The 18,163-nt window shown below is 47.9% G+C and overlaps 1 protein-coding gene across 8 annotated transcripts in view; it reads left to right on the top strand.

Annotated features, from left to right (window-relative positions):
• Nucleotides 1–17,937, top strand: part of Tsp74F (Tetraspanin 74F) — a 345,404-nt gene extending 327,467 nt beyond the window's left edge. For 7 of the 8 annotated variants that reach the window (XM_077661653.1, XM_077661657.1, XM_077661654.1 and 4 more), the window contains 7 exons: nt 4,328–4,398; nt 9,736–9,927; nt 11,854–11,928; nt 12,329–12,424; nt 12,981–13,151; nt 13,633–13,716; nt 15,073–17,937. In XM_077661653.1, the coding sequence (XP_077517779.1) occupies nt 4,328–4,398; nt 9,736–9,927; nt 11,854–11,928; nt 12,329–12,424; nt 12,981–13,151; nt 13,633–13,716; nt 15,073–15,120 (737 nt within the window). In that variant the 3' untranslated portion in view covers nt 15,121–17,937. Of the gene's footprint in view, nt 1–1,544; nt 1,762–4,327; nt 4,399–9,735; nt 9,928–11,853; nt 11,929–12,328; nt 12,425–12,980; nt 13,152–13,632; nt 13,717–15,072 lie in introns of those variants that run through there. The other variant, XM_077661652.1, reaches the window with a different exon arrangement.
• Nucleotides 17,938–18,163: the final 226 nt, after the last annotated feature.

Here is an 18,163-nt window from a genome sequence, read left to right as displayed (position 1 = left end):
TGCACCCAACAAGTGTACCCAAACTTCACTGTGACTGACAGATTGCACCTACGGCGCCACCTTCTGTGTTTTGTTCCTGCAAACCTCGTCAGATCGGTTTACCGATCTCAGAGTGTCGCTTCTGCTATAAAAGCGCATACGCCTCCCCCCCCCCCCCCCCCCACCTCCCTCCCCCCTGCAACTGTGAATACGTGGCGTGCTCACTCTAGTGCAGGCGAATATCGTGTGTATACATAACGCATCTTTGTTTCCTCGTATTTCTTTCCGGTTTTCCTTCTTCATGACAACTGCAGCGGAACAAAGGACGTTTCCCTCACCGTGCTAGGCGCGATCGCGGGTGAACGATCTGCACTACAGCCTCGGTCTATACTGAGTCGCGTGCCCTGCGCGATACATCGCGTGTACACGACGCTGGCAACGTTATGGCCGCACGCAAACACGAGGAGACTGTGTACGCAGACCTGGCCAGGCTTCCAAGCACTCTGCTCCTGGCGTGAAACGACTTCTTTGGAGACTTCGCTCAGCAGTGGCATTGGGACTGCGCGCGTTACTTTCCAAAGGAGAGACGAAGAGGTTGGGGAGCGGGTAAAGAAGGGGGGGGGGGGGGGTAAGAGAAACCACGAGAAACCTGGCTGCACTGGAACTCCCGCGCACCAGCTCTTTGCACATTAGCCTTTTCCTTCCTCGTAATGCGCCTCTTATCTGAAGCGAAGGCCATGATACAGAGAACTCACGGTCTCTGTGGCTATTGCCAAAGTGGCAAAGCTTTTAGTGCCAACGAAATACTTGTTTTTTTTTTTTTTTGCTCTTCGCTGCTACTCGGGTGTGCACGCCGCGCTATTATACAATGTCGAACAATCTGCGACCAGTTTCACAGCTGCATGTGTAACTCTCGAGCACACGCCGCGCTCGCGACACCGTAGTCTATAGGGCGATATTGTATCAGGTTCTCGTGCGTCAGTGCGCGCAGGCACTGCAACTCCGGAAGGCCGAGAGGGACGTTAAAAGGGACATCGGAAAAATAAAGAGCGAGGGTAAAGGAAGCGAGGAGTAGGTCGATGTAGAAATCGTTTTCTTGTTCTTTTTTTTAAATATATATTATGCAAGCTATTTCGTTTTTTTTTTTTTGAAGGGGGTGTAGGTGTCGCTTTTTTTTTTGCGTCTCGCGAGGGTTAGGGGCTTTCTCCGGCGGGTCAGCGCGGCCAAATGGAGTCGCGCCCTCATCGAACGTGGAGACTCCGTCGCGAAGACTGGCCGGCCGGCCGGTGGCACGCGATGTGGTAGGTGTTGCTCTCGTGGTCGATCGTCGGCCGGCAATGGAGGGAAGGTAAACGCTCCCGCTTCGCCTATCTGTCGTTCGTTTCTTCCGCGGCGCTGCGCCACCTTTCCTCGCCGCCGACTCTTCCGACCCTCTCCCGGTAATGGCTTTGTCTCGGGCCGCGTCACCGCCTCGTGGTCCGCACGCCGCCGCGAGGGTTCGCCTCGGCGGCTTATTGCGTCGATTCCTCCACCACCCCGTGCCGTGGTGGTGCCGGGCGCAGAAGTGCGTGTGTATCGACTCGGGTCGGTCGCACGTCGTCGAATCGACTCCGCTTAGACTCTTGCTCGCTCGTGGTACCGTTGCTTCGCTTGCGTTTCGCTGGTGGGTGATTCTCTGGTGCTCTTAGCAGCGCGTCGGCGGCGGTGAACGCAGGAGCGAGCGGCGGTCGGGCATTCGCTCCACCGCCGATCTCCTTCTCGATGCTATGGTCGAGAACGTGGGTGAGTCGAGCAGCTCTTCGCTCTGCTAAACGCCTTTATTGTGGCCGTTTTTTACTGCAGCAAGGCATGCTACCTTGATTGCGCGCCAGATTTTTCGCGCGTTTTTTTGTCCTCACTGCAGATGTCATCTGGCGGGTTTAAGCTCGCGTAAGTAATAGGGGAGATTTTTCGTGCCTTCATAAGCATCTGCTGAGGCATGGCCTCACAGGTGGAAGGACAGATTTGATCCATGTTTTTGCGGGTTGCCATGAAAGAATCTGAAGATGAATTAATGGAAGAAGTGGTAGCAGAAGAACATAGTCTCAGCAGAATACAAGGGCTTTTAAGGGCAAACGGTAGGAACGGGTTTGTGCAGGTGTTGCACCCACTGCTTCGTGTGTGTATCGGAATTTCCTTTTGTGCGTGTTGGCGATGTGCTGGCTCTTACCAAATGAGTCATGATTTCCCTCTTGCACTGTGAAGCTTGAGATTATGCAACCATTTTTGTGAAGAATAAAAGGGCTACAAGAGTATATAGCTGGAACGCCGAAGGCAGCTAACATTTGCCAATGTCGAGCCATTGCGCTTGCCATACGCTCCGTGGAAAAATGATCTGTGAATGGCAGCTAAGGCAATGCATTATTGATGACTTACTTAGGAGGAAAAATTGTTCGAGGAATAATTGGGGGCGGTACGGATCGGAAGTCACGCCGCTTAGGAGGAGTGCGCAAGCGTGCTCCAGCTGAATGCGTGCGCTCAGCGTTTCCCCACGCAAGACGAAGCGTCATTTTTCTTGGCGCTTTGGCGTGTTTCGCTACATGTCTTGCAGCAACAGGCTTCGGGCACACGCATGCCTAATTGCGGTGCTTGATCTCTTACCGCTTGTTCTTCTACTAGGAAAGGGGGTGACGAAGGCAGGGGAACGGCGCTCTTTCTTCTTGCCCGCCATGCCGCCACCTGCGTTTCAGAGTTATGCGGGCGGCGACACGCGAGACTTGTAATTTGGTCACCGGCGGGACGTGACTCAATATCCTGAACGGCATACCACACTAGACTGGATGACATTCGTCAGCTCTTTTTTTTTTCCTCATCTGAGACACAGTCGTCATCTTGTGGGGAAACATTGTCTTTATGAACTAGGACTCAGGTGAACACCACGTGCGTTTGTGTGTTATGCGTTCGTCACATCTTAAAACTTGAAATACGGCTGGTGGAATGCGGAACGGGAGCCGTTTTGTTGTTTATAGTTACGTATTGCGCAGTTCCGCCTTGAAAATTCAGTTACTATTGCAGCCAATAAGCAAACCGCGCACCTTTTCATGGGAAAACCACACTGTCTTCGTTGTTTTTTTTTGTCGCCGAAATATGTTCAAGAAGCGCTCTGTGAAAAGAAAGCCCCCCCCCCCCCCCCTTTTTTTTTTCTCCCATCCTACAACCCCTTTTGGTAGTTGCCGATTAATTCGTCCCGGCACTTATTAATCGTCATGGCAGCTCTTATGCAACGCCTCTGACGCCGATGACAACGTTATAGCATCTCCGAACAAAACACATTGCAGTTAAGATTATAGTCTATAATTAACCGGATCTGCAGTGATGAGGACACGCGTAAACTACTCCCGGCATTTGCAGTAACACCGCCGAGTCCGACTACAGCAAATGCCGTCAACTTTGTAATTGTTAAGGCCCACCACACAAAAAAGCAGTACCTGTAGTTTTCCTACAGCCGTTTGAGATCCGCAAAAAACAATGAGTGTGGGATCAATTCCAGCATTTTGGTTAAAATCTAACAAAACAAAAAAGCACTCCGATCCACCGACGCCGTCGATACTTCCGCACTCGCGATGTTCGCCGGCGGGACAGCGGACAGGACGATCCTTGAACGAGGGACCTTGTCGCGCATTCCCCAGATGGGCGCATTTCCTATTCCGGGCGGCGCGGGCCAGGCATCAATCTTTGTGACTCTCGCGGCGGCCGACTGATTGTACTCCCTTCGGACAGGAAGGAGACCACGCCCAAGCCGCGGGAAGGGCGGCTAAAAATACCCAAGCCCCGCTCGTCGCATTACGATATCGGGCTGATTGCCTTCTCTCTTCCGCGTAGTATAGTTCCTCTCTGCTTCGGTTTTATCTCTTGTTTTTCGCGCGTTACATTGTTTACGTCACTTCGTATATATCTGCCGGAACGGCGTTCGCCGGAGTTTGTTTACGTTGTCCCGTGGCAAGAATTGCCGCGAAAGCAAATCACCTTTATTTGTTTACCTTTTGTCTATTTTGCGTCGCCCACCGGCGCCTTTTTGCGTCTAAAAAGGCACGAGGGAATACGCTCAGCAGGACAAATAAATTCGTGTCTTCATCCTAAAAATAAATTACTCCTGCAGCTGACATGTAGTTTTATATTTCGATATAGAGCTACAAGTATGGCAGCTGCAAGAATGCAATAGTACGGCGTAGTGTCATTTCTCTGGACGTACGTCTGTGGGCTGAATGACCACGAGGCCGATTCTTTTCTTGCTGTCTTTGTGACTTCGTGGTTAGAGACGTCTTCCTGAGAATTAACGTGCGTCTCCTTTTTCTTCACTGTTTTGCAGATACAAGAATGCTGGAGGGGTGCGGGAAAGTAGTCAAGTATGCACTCTTCGTGGCCAACTTTATCATCATGGTGAGTCTCGTTTTTGTTTATGTCCTCTTTCGTTCCCATATATATTGCGGCTTCGCGGTGTCGTTTTCCTGGACATTTCCTGGAGTTCGTCGACACCGTAGTGGATGCACCGCAATGCTCCAAGCGCGCAGCGAAACAGAGTCAAGTGTTTAAATGAGAGCAGTCGCTATTTTGGGCTGAGGTCACTAGGTTGAATACACCTCCGCTTCGCGTACCCTTGTGTGAGTGGAACAAAGTCGGCAGCTGTTGTCGGTAGATGAGGGAAAGGAGGAAACACAGGTTCACACGAGTGTCTATTGTCCCGCTAACGTAAAACGAATTGCATGACCACCAGCGCAGAAAGTGAAGATCAGGTACTGTGTAATGGGCGACTCGCAGCGGCAACTGTGCGGTTTTAGTTAGTGGGTGGGTTTGCTTAGTTAGGGCAAAACGGCTTCAAACGCGCGACGTTCGTGTACATCTGCTGAAGCGCAGCTGGTTAAACGCACTGCCTCACCACGTTCTTTGAAAGTTTGAGGGATAACCATGTTCCTCTCCACAATGGGCCGTTGACGACAACACCGTGTTCCGGAGAACCGAACGGATTCGTTATACGGCTGGCAGTACTTAAGCTCCGCAAGTAGCGCTATGCCACATGACATATCATTTCACATGCTTCAGTGACAGAAGAAGAAGAAAAATCAAATAAAGCACAGCGGACGCAACATAACACTGAAGAGATGCACACACACGGGCATCTTGAGCAGGCAGTGTCCTTGGATAAACAGTGTGTGGTCAAGGCTGGGAGTGAGGGAAAGCGTTTTCCGGCATCACAGTTTTATAGCTCCGGCGACGGTGCTTAGGTTCGGTGATCGGACCTTGAATGCACACCGAGAATCACAGAGCCACTACAACGACACCTTGTTCAAGTGCTAATGTAACATGCACCCTTACGTTTAGTAAGGTTTTCGTGGCAGCTAAGCACAACATCTACGTATGACAGCGCGTACCGTACGCAACACGCAAGGCTGGTAGCCCCTGTAAATGCGTCTTCGCCGCTTTAGCGCCGTGTCGTGCCCGCAACCGGAAGAACGACCCCGTAAACGCGCTGGGAGACCTTGACTGAAAGCTGGCTGCACCCCTCTCCCCTTCCAAGTGCGCGCGGGCGCCCAAAGCCTAGAGAGAGGGGGACAGAGAGAACCTCCATGTACGCGGGATTCCGTTTTGCTCAAGGGTGAAAAAGACTCGCGCGCACTCCGGGTTTATTCGGCGCCCTCCCACGTAATCAAGGCGGCGAGATTTCTCCATGCGCGTGTGCGGACCTTCCCTTTCCGATCTTTTTTTTTCTTTTATCGCATTAAATCCTCCACGCTTGTTTCAATTTAGTGCTCCTGTTCTCTTGTTTTTTGTTTTGCTACCGCATCGCATGGTTCTCGCTTCGCCGCGAAATCGACCTCCCCCCCCCCCCCCCCCGAGCTGCTATGCAGTCCGTGATGTGGGGCTGCCTCGGGGCTGAGAGTAATTACGATTCTCGACCGGGTGTCATGCGATGTGGCTGGCGAGCGCGGGCTTCTTGCATCACGCGTCATCGGCGGTGCAGTTTTGTTTTTTTGGCGCCCGGAGAGGAATGACCTTTCTTTTATCGCGGGAATAGAAAGAAGAAAAAAAAAAGCGAGGTCAGGCCCGCTCTAAAAGTGCTTTCTCGCGAGACCCAATTGAAAAAAACATGTGTACGACGACGTTGGGTATGTGCGGTGCTGACCTAACCTGTGGAGGATGGCGGCGAATAGAGAGAGCAGTCCGAGAAATATGCATGACACGATGCTACCCTGAGATGGAGGAATATGTGCGGTATTAACTTGCGGCCCCTCGCTGTGACCTTCGTAAATTCTTAATTTCTCTCAGTCGACTCGTGGCGAGCGCTTCGGTGAAGGTCAGACGCGCGAAGGCATCCAGTTTTGAGCGTCGCCTTAACTGGGCTATAAATCACGCGTCTGCAGTGTTGGTTCAAGGTTAAGGAAGAAGTCGCCGTTAAGATGGGAAACATTAATTAACGCTGTTGGCAAGTGATAAGCGCGCCGCACGCATCGATTAGCTCTGCCGGAGGTATAAATTGTAGCCGTTGGATAACTTGCTCTTCTTATAACGACGCCGCTGGTTAGATTCCCAGTGTGACGGTAGACGAGGTGAAATAGCCGGCCGACAAAAATAAACTGTGACCTAGCAGGAGACGTTACTTTTTTGAAAGCTAAAAGCCTGAACTGGCTCTTCGAGATTTAGCTTGCGTGTGGTGGGGCTTCAGAGAGACTTAATTGGAGGCGATCGAAGTAGTCGACATAAAAGTAGAATTATAGCTATTTTCCGAAAAGTGCGATCCTCGGCAACTTCAAGGAATGGCATAAATTCGCCATCAAGGAAACGCAGGCCTTTGAATGACGTCACCGATATACGGGCGGCGGGACGCGAGGAGCGACTGACCGCCAAGAGCTTGTGGAGGACGCTGAGCGGTTTTTGTGAAGATGTTGACGAAATCTTTTCCGCATTGCGGAAATGTTCAAATCAGCGAACCTACTAGAGTCACGTGAATTAGAAGAAAAAAAAATAGCGCGGAAAACATAATTAATCGGGAGTGGACGTAAAAAAAAAAAAACACCCCAGTTGCATAAGTTACACGTGTGGCCTTTCACTATTTATGTACGCGGCGTTCTTCAATGCGCTCCACGTTGCTTAAAGATGCATAAAACCGGCGCGTTATTATGCCACCCACAAAACACGGTCGCACCAGCGGATGCTAGCAGCCAGTGAACGACAGCCAACGTGAATAGTGCGTCACATTAATAAAGGTCAGGTGCGCACGGGCTTCGACTGGGCGCCCGAGGAGCGACTCGCCCTTTTGAAATGGCTTATAACACTGAGCAGGCAGCAGCAGCAGCAGCAGAAGAGAGAGTCATGTATGAGAGGCTGTGAGGGGCGAGAATGGGGGTGTAGGGAGTTGGGGCCAGGACAGCAGCGGCGTAATGAAGGGCTTCGTGAAAGTGAGAGGGAGTGCTCTGGGAAATCGGGACCGGGCTACGGAGGCGGCGGGACGGCGGGGGGTCTCGTCGGGCAGGAGGAGAGCGAGCAGCCGGCGGGAAGCGCAGATCGACGTCGTCGCCGAGTGTGCGGTGCGCGCGGGCTAGGCGCACGTGGATATGGGGCCTCCGCCGCGGCGTTCCTTTTTGGGTGTGGTCCGAAGCGACCCGGCTGGGCTTCGTCCCCGATCCCGGGCATTAAAAATGGAGAGACAGGGTCCCGGGGACCGGCCCTGCCGGTGCCCCCGTGCTCTTTCGCGCCGGCCCAAGGAGAGCGGACACGCCGATTCTAGAACTTCGGCCGGGGCTCTGCGTCGCGCCAGCCTTGCTCTGCGTTGCCCCAGTGTTCGCCGTTGTCTACGCTGTATTTGGCTCAGTAGCTACATGACATGCACTTTTGCCGCAGATGGGTTTTCCCACTACCGATGACAACACAACTGTCTTGTTATTACATCTTTTATCTCAACTTCTGAAAGCTGCTGAGGTAAACCAGCTTTAAGGGTTGCTGGTTGCCATATATGCACCGTTCTAAAACCACGCGGAATTTGTTAGAACTGAACAGAATAGAGGGACTAGAGTAGGACTAGATTAGGCCAGCTGGTCCTTCCTAGCTGATGAAGAAAACAGCGTACAGGTAGGACAGTGAACGTAAAGGTTGGACTGTAGCGAGAGCAGGCCGTACATGGGGCTGTCGACGAAAAGAGGCCACGAATGATATCTAATGCGCGTACGTGAGGGATTTCGGGAGAGACTCGTGGAAAGCTTGCCAGCAGTGCATGCTCTGCGCTGCCCTTGAAGGAGTAACGTGAGCTGTGCGCGCAAGCATCGGTAAATAGGGACGTTTTGCGTGTCACCGCATTGGTTCGCAGCCTTCGACCAGCCGGCAATGCAGATGGTGACCTGAAGGTCAGGGTCGAAGTTGATGGCTTATTTTCAAGTTACTGCATTTAGCAGTTCAGGGCACATATTCTATCCATCTTGTTCGAGACTGCTATCGGCGGCTATGCGGAGGTATTTTGACATTTCGTAGAGCAGAATTCCGCTGCGAAGAATTTACGCATAAAATCTTGTCATGTTTAGATGCCCATCACACGTGGAAAGCCTGTGAAACATTCGGTGGCTGTCTCCTCCTCACAGTAGAAAAGGTCGAACAGTTTTGAGAGCCGCTCTTGCATGTATTTTTCTTCACTTTTGTCGTGGCATGCTCCTGTTGATTACAAGGATGCTATGCGAAACGAGCTTGTCCCTGGCCTTTGTCATTACGGTCGCGGCGATGCGGTGCATGACTAAGCGGCGAGGACAACAGATTACACATTAGGTTTCAACAAAGCGGGCATTATTTTACACTCGAGTTCTTGCGCGGTTCGTAAACAATTGAGTGGGAAAAGTAGCTCATTGCCGGTGTTCACCAACCCGTAAATTAGGTCACTGACTCAGCCGCCAAGAAAGCCGTGGAGCGCAAGGGTGCACAAAGTGTCCGGAGAAGAAAGCAACGTGTGCGGAAAAATAAAACAATTCCAGCGAATAAAGGCTGATTATGCTTCGTGTTTTCAAAAGAAGCAATAAATAGAAAGCCGCGGGTTTGAGCAAGCGCGCAAGGTTGCCGTTCAGAAAGCACTGAGCAGCCTACGTGTGCATCGCTGTAAATCGTAGTGGTAAGGATTCCATGGACATGGGCTAATCGGGCCTGAGTCCTCAAATACCCGCATCTTGGCGCACCATATCCTGCCGTAATCCACTAAGCGTGACGTGGCTTGTTCTGGCTTCCGGCGTTTGCTCTACGTACATGGCCATCGAGCAATTTAAAGCTCCGTTGGATGGCATGTAAGGAGGCCAGAATGTTCAAGACACTCTGCTATGGCGCAGTCTTGGGGAGATGGATATTAAGCCCAGTTTATTAGTTCACAACGGTAGTCTAGTAAAGCCATTACAGCTTAAATTGAGACTTTTGACAAACTTGGAACAAAATAGAAGTTCACGGACACCATAGCAACAAGCTATGGTACCATGTCCCACCCGGACAGCATTCTCAGAGACCAGCAGACTGTCGATGGTGTTTGCGGACACGGCGTATCAGTGAACTGACGTCATTTGACTAGGAGAAAGTCCCTCATACAGCTCACGGTGTGAAACAGATAGCAGGGATGTGTAAGTGTTAGTTTCCATAAAACGCCTAAAGTCCACGTTGGTGCACCATGTGGCTTTGGGGTACCGCTAGTGTTGTGTACAAGGCCGTGGCGTTCTCGTACGTATAACCAAGGCGCTCGGTTCTGTGTGTGGTGCCCAGGTTGGCGGAGTGGTGGTGTTCGCGGTGGGCATCTGGACCCTGGCCGACCGGTCCTTCATGGAAAGGCTCCTGGGCACGGACCTGTACGTCAGCTCGGCGTCCATCCTCATCGCCACCGGTGTTGTCGTCACTATAATCTCCTTCCTCGGTTGCCTCGGCGCCTTCAAGGAGATCAAGTGCATGCTTCTCACGGTAAGCCCTGTCTCCTGACGTCACTTCCTCTCAACTCTTTTTTTTTTCCTTTAGGTGCAGCGCACGAATATATTCTATTCGCTGTTTAGATGCTGTAAAAAAGTAAAGGCAGAATAAATGTACGCCATGACTGCAGTTCAGTAGTTAGAAACAAATCTATGAGTTATTGTTTAAATTCAACATTAGACACGGGTACCCACAGAGCTACGCAGCGGCCGCCGCCAAGTGGCGCAAGGTTGCGTTAGTGCGTAGATCTCCATAGAGGGCACTTTTTTTCCCCTTCCTTTTACATTAAGGCGCACCACGGTAAATTGATATGAAAATACCGACTCGCAGGAGTTCCTATAGATAGCTTGCTCTCTCTCTCTCTGCCGGCGGCCAGCGCAAAGGGATGCCATCAAAACATGGCAACGGCATTTTTCACCAATGAAGAACATTATATACCCTTTCTTCGCTCGGGAAGGCCCTGCGCTCCTATACTTCGCTTCCCGAAATAACTTAGGCACGTCGAACCCCTGAAATGACCCTGGAGCACTACCAGGACATAGAAAGTTCCCACCACGGCGACCAGCGGTATTTAATCGAGCGGTATTGACTCGAATAAAGGCAGGCATTCTGCGTAGCGGAGAGTTCATTTCGACACGACCTCGCTCACTGACGCCGGTAAATAGGTGCATCGTCCTACGGTGGCCCCGAACTCGCTTCCTCAATGTGCACCCTCTTGGAATCGAGCGTGCCCGGGCCCCGAAACACTTAGCATCGGAAGCGACCGATGGCCGCTGCGTCCGGTGCAGGAAACAAAATCTGCTCGGTCGACGTCTTCGTGGTAGATCGACCCGTGGGAAAGGCTTTCTGGGAATCGCGCTTGCATATTATTGATCTGCGGAATGCAGGCGCGTGTCGAGTGCGTCGCTTAGCGTGCCTCGGTGCCACGCACCTGGCCTTGGTATTTGTTGCATCTTTGTCGACATGGAAACGAACTGTGGGAGGCTGTCAACAAATGCGCACCGCGCGACGTATTCCCTGTTCGAACCTCGGGCCTTATCGCTTTCGCGAAGCAGGGGTTCTTGAACTTTTTCCTCTTTGAGCAGTCATTTAATGCTTATGTTGATGCGCCTCTTGAATAAACCAGCGCCCTTAAATTATAATCCATTGCCCTTTGTCTACAACGGTCAATCATGGCGTGCGTCGGGTTAATGACCTATCGGACGGCGAATGTCTGCACATGCATGTATGGAGCGTCGGTAATGAGTAGGTTTCCGTTTGAGGTCACACTGGTAACGGTTTTTGCCCCTGAATAAATCATGCTGATTGTGGCATTGGATTGCATGCGACTTGTTGAGAAACAGTACGTTGATGCCGTGATGACAGTTCCATGACCCGTTCTTTATAAATGACGGAGAAAAACACGTTTTCGTTACTGCAAAAGGGTGTGTATTTATCGGTTAAATGCTTTTGAGTTTTCTAGGCCGGTGTTGTCAAATGAAACAACGGGTTTGTGTTTTTCCATATTGCTCTGAGAAAATATTTATTTTATTATGAACGAGTGAATTCCAAATAGTTTAATTACCTGAAGTTTTCGTGAACACGAGAACGTTTTAGATGGTACACTTTTCAATATGTCAGAGTAGCACAGGCGTTCGCAGTTTCATCATATTGCAACAGTGAAGGAAAACCAATTTGTATGAATTTGTGGCGATCACTTGTATCAATTAAATAGGTGCAAGGGCGTTTAACCGGAAGTTCTAATAAGAACGCGGTACCAAAAGTTATCGGCAGCTTCCTTGTTCGAGCCATGTAAACAAAAAAAATTGATTCCGGATTTGCAATGTGTGCTGCGTTGTTTCTCCGCGCACATTATCGGGTTGAATAAGCTTCTGTTTCATTGTTCTTAATATATTTTATTTTATTCTTGTTTCTTTACAGTACTTCATAATACTATTCATGATATTCATCACAATGCTTGTGGGAGGAATATTAGGATACGTCTTCAGGAATGAGGTAAGAAACTCGAATACGCACTGTATTTGTCGCTTATATGATAAAGACTTGCTCAAGTTGTTATGCCTAACTAAGGGATATGGAGTGTAAATTTCTCTAAACAGCTTGCTTTCTTCAATATTACACTGCACACTTAGTGTGTCGCAAATACTGCTTCATCAGCGTCAATAGCAGGTTGATAATTTGCATGAACTTGGGGTAGAAGGCAATGTAAGCTCCACTTGTTAATCTTTATTGCCAAATAATATTTCTTTTTCTTCTCAATAAATGTCAAGCTTTACTATCGCCACCTTTCCTCCAGCCTGAAATTCATCATTTCGTGGCAGGAGCACATATTACTTATTGCCTTTTTGATTTCTGCTTTAGTCTAAGCAGCTCTCTTGCATTTTTCATTAACCAGGTGGATGATCGGATGTATCAAGAAATGGTTATGTCCATTCCCTCCTACAAGAACGACTCTGTCGTCACAGACGCATGGGATGCAGTGCAGCAGCATGTAAGTTGCAGAGATTGAAAGTTTATTGATTACGCTCGTTGGGATTAGTCACCACACCTACGTTCAAGACTGATGCTAGACAGCCTTCTCAATTATTCGTAGCGCGGCGCAGATATTGTAAAAGGAATTGTTTCTGTGAATATTTACATTACAGTGGGTTTACGGGCTCAGCAACTCTATGCTGCTTTAGCAGTAAATTTGTACAAGTCCAAAATCTGCACATTTCGTTCTTCACATCAGATGTTCTGTAGTACCCCAGTATGTAGTATGTAGTATGCAGACACATGAGAGGTAATGTTAGAACAGAGAGAACAGAAGATTAAGATTGGTTGCCAGCATGTCGAGACAAAAGGAAGGGCAGAAAATGAAGACTATGAAAAAACGTCAATAGCCATTAATAGTCATGTATCAACGCACCCAAATCTCTACACTAAATCATTCAGAGGGTCACCGTGTGACTGAAAGCAATAGGTTACGCTGTATGAAACTTTGTGCAGAGGAAAGTGTGCGGTCCAAAGCGAATATTTATGCCGTTTCTCTCTTCCTTTTATTTCAGTTCCAGTGCTGCGGTGTCCGACTACAGCCGAAGGTCGAACCGTACCGAATCTGGGCGCTGAAGAACTCTCACTTCAACGCAAACCATCAAGTGCCGGAGTCGTGCTGCATGAGAAAGGAGTGGCTTCACGCTTGCTCCAAGAACCCTACGGACCGAGACACTTACATGGACGTGAGTGCTTTGTTCACTCGCTCACTGCCATTCATAGGGCGTGACCGCCGGCCCTAATAAATTCCTGTGCTCACCGAGGCTCATAACAGCGTAAAACTTCGCAGAAATTAGTGTTTCTTCTAAGTGTGCTTTTTTTTCTTATGTTTGTGTTTGTGGACGATTCGATGTCCAAGGCGGAATGTGTCAAACGTTGTTGCTTTGCTGTTTACCTGGCATCTGTCATTTAGCCGGCTTCAATATGTCTGATGCTTTATAAGTTGCATTACTTTCGCAACTTTCTCAGACCGTACCTCAAAACAAAACGTTTTGGCCGAGAAGAAAGTTGCAGTGAATTAGTATAGCTATTAGACAGAATAATGGTATGAACAGCTGCTTGCGGAAGGCGTGCTCGTTTCCCTCAGGCCATAACGAAACAAGCACCGTTTTGAACAATCTCTGGAGTCTTCATTACAACATTGCATTTCATTCTTTCTTTTTGCAGAGCTGTCACGAGAAAGTTCGAGACTTCGTGAAGGGACACGCTGTTATTGTAGGTGGAATAGGCATTGGCATCGCCTGCCTTTTAGTAAGTATCTATTTTACTGCCTTCGTAAAACTAAGAAAATTTGTCATGCGGACAGTTCACAAGGCAATGAAATGTGAACTAAGATTGCTGAAACGAAAGAATTTTGAGCCAACATTCAATGCCGCTATTATAATAGGTTTTGTGATTGAGTAAAGTTGACCGTTTATTGTTGCATGGGTCTCATGTACCTGCTACAGTATGTTTAACAGCAAGATGGTATTTTTTGAGTGAAAAGAACTTGGCAGATCATGCATTGCATCACTTTGTGGAAGTTCATCAAGCTTAATGAAGTGCCTTATATAGAACAATCTACAAAGTCAGTTTCCGTGACAAGAATCAATTGATTGAGATCAGTACTCGTACTTATCTGAGCAGTCAACATCAGCTTTATGGCCTACCTGAAGTACTCATAATTCTATTCGTAATGTTATGAAGATGAACGTCTTTAACCTGTATTGTATATTTACTTGCTTTCTTCTTCTATTTATGGTAATATATATCACGTTGTCGCACAATCTGTTTAACAACAGTGGGCATTACAAATGTGACAGTTGCATTATGTTAAGTTTCCAGCGCATGATTCCTGTCAGTGTTCGCGCTCAAAATCGACAGTATCAAGCTACCCATAACAAAAAGGATAGCCAAAGAGAAAATGCTCATGCAGTGACCGTGAAATAGGGGGAATTCTTCGTGTTTGATGACTGAAATAATATTTAGTTCTTCCCAGCGTTAACACGTTCCATTTGCCAGCTAACTTTCGTAATATTCATTGTTTTCTGATAGAGTACATAGGCTCCTTGTTGTAAAATGACAGCAGAGCCAAAAAAAAAAAGGACAATAGACGGAAGACGACAAGACATGAACGAGTGTCTTCGTCTGTTGCCTTATTTTTCGCGCTGCTGTCATTTTCCTCAGCTATGTACCAACACGCCCAGTTCGCAGCATTCGGTTTTCGTTGTTTGTTTACGAACCCGACCGCGGCGGCTGCATTTTTATGGAGGAAAAACGCTAAGGCGCCCGTTTGCTGTGCGATGTCAGTGCACGTTAAAGATCCCCAGGTGGTCGAAATTATTCCGGAGCCCTCCACTACGGACCTATTTGTTCCTCTCTTCTTTCACTCCCTCCTTTATCCCTTCCCTTACGGCGCGGTTCAGGTGTCCAACGATATATGAGACAGATACTGCGCCATTTCCTTTCCACCAAAAACCAATTATTATTATTATTATTATTATTATTATTATTATTATTATTATTATTATTATTATTATTATTATTATTATTATTGCTTGTTTACGTGCGCGGAAGGTTCGGAATCTGAAGTGCAGCTTGTAACGGTCGCCTTCTTTCTGCCCACAGGTCGTCGGAATGGTCCTTTCGTGCGCCATGTTCCTCATGATCCGCTAAGACAAGAGCGGAGGTTATCCATGACGTCATATCCGGCGGCGACCTGGTGCCTACTCCCCGCTACAGTGCGCATGCGTGCGTGTGTGTGTGCCTCGCTCCTTCTTCAACCAAAGGTGCCAACGACGCCTCCCCACGTCGCTGGCGTTGTTGAGTTTCGCAGCGGCTTTCGCCCTTCAGTTTTGTTAAGTGTTGCCCTGGTGTGGCCACGCGAAGATGACAAGCATGACGAAGGAACTCCTGGCAAAGGGACGCTTCTGCTACCGCAGCCGCCTTTACAATGAGTGGACACCGCTTTAGAAAGTGCCTATACTGGAATTCACCAAAAATGCTGGAGCACGGACATTTTAAGCAAGACGCGCTTTGTTTTCTTGCCGCTTCAGTGAGAACTGTGACGTTTCTGTTGAAGTTGTTTTTGTTGACTAATTTTTGTTCTTCATTTATTGTGTTGAGCAAGGACTGTAAGCGATGTTTTTTTATCTCTCCTGTTGTGCATATTTGTTTGCGTGTAGCACTGTATTATCAACTCACATTGTTCTTCATGTCGTTCCTGCTTCTCAAACGTTTTGTAATTTATTAACTTTTGTACAGCTTTTTAGATCATACCCCTAAGCCATGTTTAGGGGACAAGGGATATTTTTCTGAACATGATAACTTGCATTTATAAACATGTTGTAGAGAGAAAAACCAGTGTGATGATGTACTGCAGCACAAAGTAATCACTAATAATCCAAACACCACTTACACAATGCATGACACAGCTAATTTTTCTCGCACTGCAAGTCAAATATACATTAGACAACCCAATTCCTCTTGCTAAGCATTGTGGAAAGCCGAGGACGTTCTTCCTTGGTAAATAGCATGGAAGCTGCCATTTTATTCAGTTCATCATTTTCATATCATTTTGATGCGTGATGCTATTGCGAACTGTGGTGATGTAATTCTCTCTGTGGCTGAAACAGAAGAACGTATTTGTAATTCAGAAGTCCTCGTTGCATTCCCAAGCTTGAATTGATTTTTGAGATATTCTTACTTTTCAAGATAGCTTACATTACAAGACAAGCATGCTGCTATGCTGGACTGAATGTGTTTCTCATCTAGTCTTGCCTCTATGTAGTAACATTTGAGGCATGTCTGTAGAGTTGTTGTCATATTTTAACTAGACCATTTGCACTGCCTTAGTCTAACTGTTCACCAGTTTGCACACCTCATCTCAACTTGTGTGGTCTTGTCTGCTTTTGAGTCACACTGCATATGTCGCATACACAGAGACAACAATGCCTTTTTTTTATCACATTCCTTTTCTCCATCTGGCACATGGTTAATATGTTTGAAGGAGAAAGAACAGCCTTTTGCGACACTGGGACCAAAGGAAGACAGCCCATGCAGTACTCTGCCTTACGCTTTGAACACTCCAAACACTAGTGGTTAATAAGGTACAATGCATATTTACACACGTTAAACCTTCAGTGACAGCGGTGGTCTGCACGCATATGAAATGTTGAAGAGGTCTAATCAAAACACACAGCATACATTTGACCATATGTGTGTGACTAAAACATATCACTGCATATTAAACAGGCTAAAGGCTTTTTGCCATTTCTAGCTTTAATGTTGACCGATAAGGGCTCCCTCACGCAAGAGTGATACTTTTTCATACGTCTCTTTACCCAAACTTGAAGCACTGTGAGCGAGAGTCATTTCCCCAGACAGCCAGTGAGTTCACATTATGTGTATTCTGTTGTAAGATAAACCAGGCATCACGGCAGAGAATGACGTCATGGAGGAATACGCGCGTACGCGAATGACTTCAATGTGAATAATGAATTTCAACACAACCTAGTGTTTACGACGTCTCTATCGTGCGCGAAATAAATTCTGTGTTCGTCAACAAATTGCAAAGCATGGTGGTTGCGCATGTCCCCACAACTATCGCCATATCGCGAGACGAGAGAGCAGCCCTCGTACAATCGCGCACAACCTTAATGAACTTGGTGTCTGCCCTCATTGGTGTACCTATCGACGTGTATAATCGCTGTTTGTGGACCGTATATATGTCGACTGTTTGTGTAAAAGCTGTTATCGCTTAAAAACAACCACGCACTTGTTGATAATCAGTGTTGTGTGTCGGTCGCAAAGTGGAGTGGAATGAGTGCTGCTCCAACAATGCAGATCTGTGTTCCGTTTTATCACTTTCACTGTCTCAGCCTAAAACGGAGGAAATAATTTCGTTGTATGTCTCAACTGTCCTTGCTGTGTCCAAGTATCAATAACTGTGAGTTCCGAGCATTAAGTGTGATGGCTGTCAGAACGTACGATGTGTTGTCTTCTCCGGTGTTTTTTTTTTTATGAAACTAAAACACTTTTGTTTTGTGATTATGAGTACGGCGACTAGAAATGTGTCGTCTCAGTTTTTCGCACTGTTCTCATATAAGGTCCCACGTGTGCACATACCCGCTTCTTCATTGCGCTAAAGCATGATGCAGAATTGCTTGGCCCCGTCAGTGTAGATTTGTCTCCATGAGCAAGCATTTACTGTTCAGGCGCTCGTTGGGAAGTGCCATTTACTCTGTCTCTGTAAGCAACGTACTATAGATGTAGAAGTTTCGGATTGTAAAAATGATGTAGCTGTGCTCTCCCGTAGCCCGACTCACTGTGTCCTAATGCCGTACTGCGTATGAAGCCCAGTACTTACTGGTCAGAGAGCGTGACGCTTGACTGCTTTTATTTTTTCTCAGCAGTGTCGGTTTGCGACGATGTAAATGATCTTGCGTTGTCTTTTTCCATATTTATTTCAGAAATAAACTTTGGAAACGCGAATCGGCTGTGTTATTCTTGCCACCGCTCTTCGCGGTGAGAAGATATGAAGCGTACCGGTGGTTGGCACCGCTTTCCTTTGCCGGTACTAACTTATATTTTTTTCAGTGAAGAGAAATGAGCAGCAATAGTACCGCCATTATGGTGGCACACAGGGGCGTGGTTCACAATAGTGCTATATTTAACGGGCGATATCGCCAGGCAAATAAGTTCCTTCACATATTCCCCA

This window comes from Amblyomma americanum, chromosome 4 (genome assembly GCF_052857255.1).
Source record: "Amblyomma americanum isolate KBUSLIRL-KWMA chromosome 4, ASM5285725v1, whole genome shotgun sequence".
Lineage (NCBI taxonomy): Eukaryota > Metazoa > Arthropoda > Arachnida > Ixodida > Ixodidae > Amblyomma > Amblyomma americanum.
Note: the sequence above shows the minus strand (reverse complement) of the source record. Positions and strands in the feature narration are given on the sequence as shown.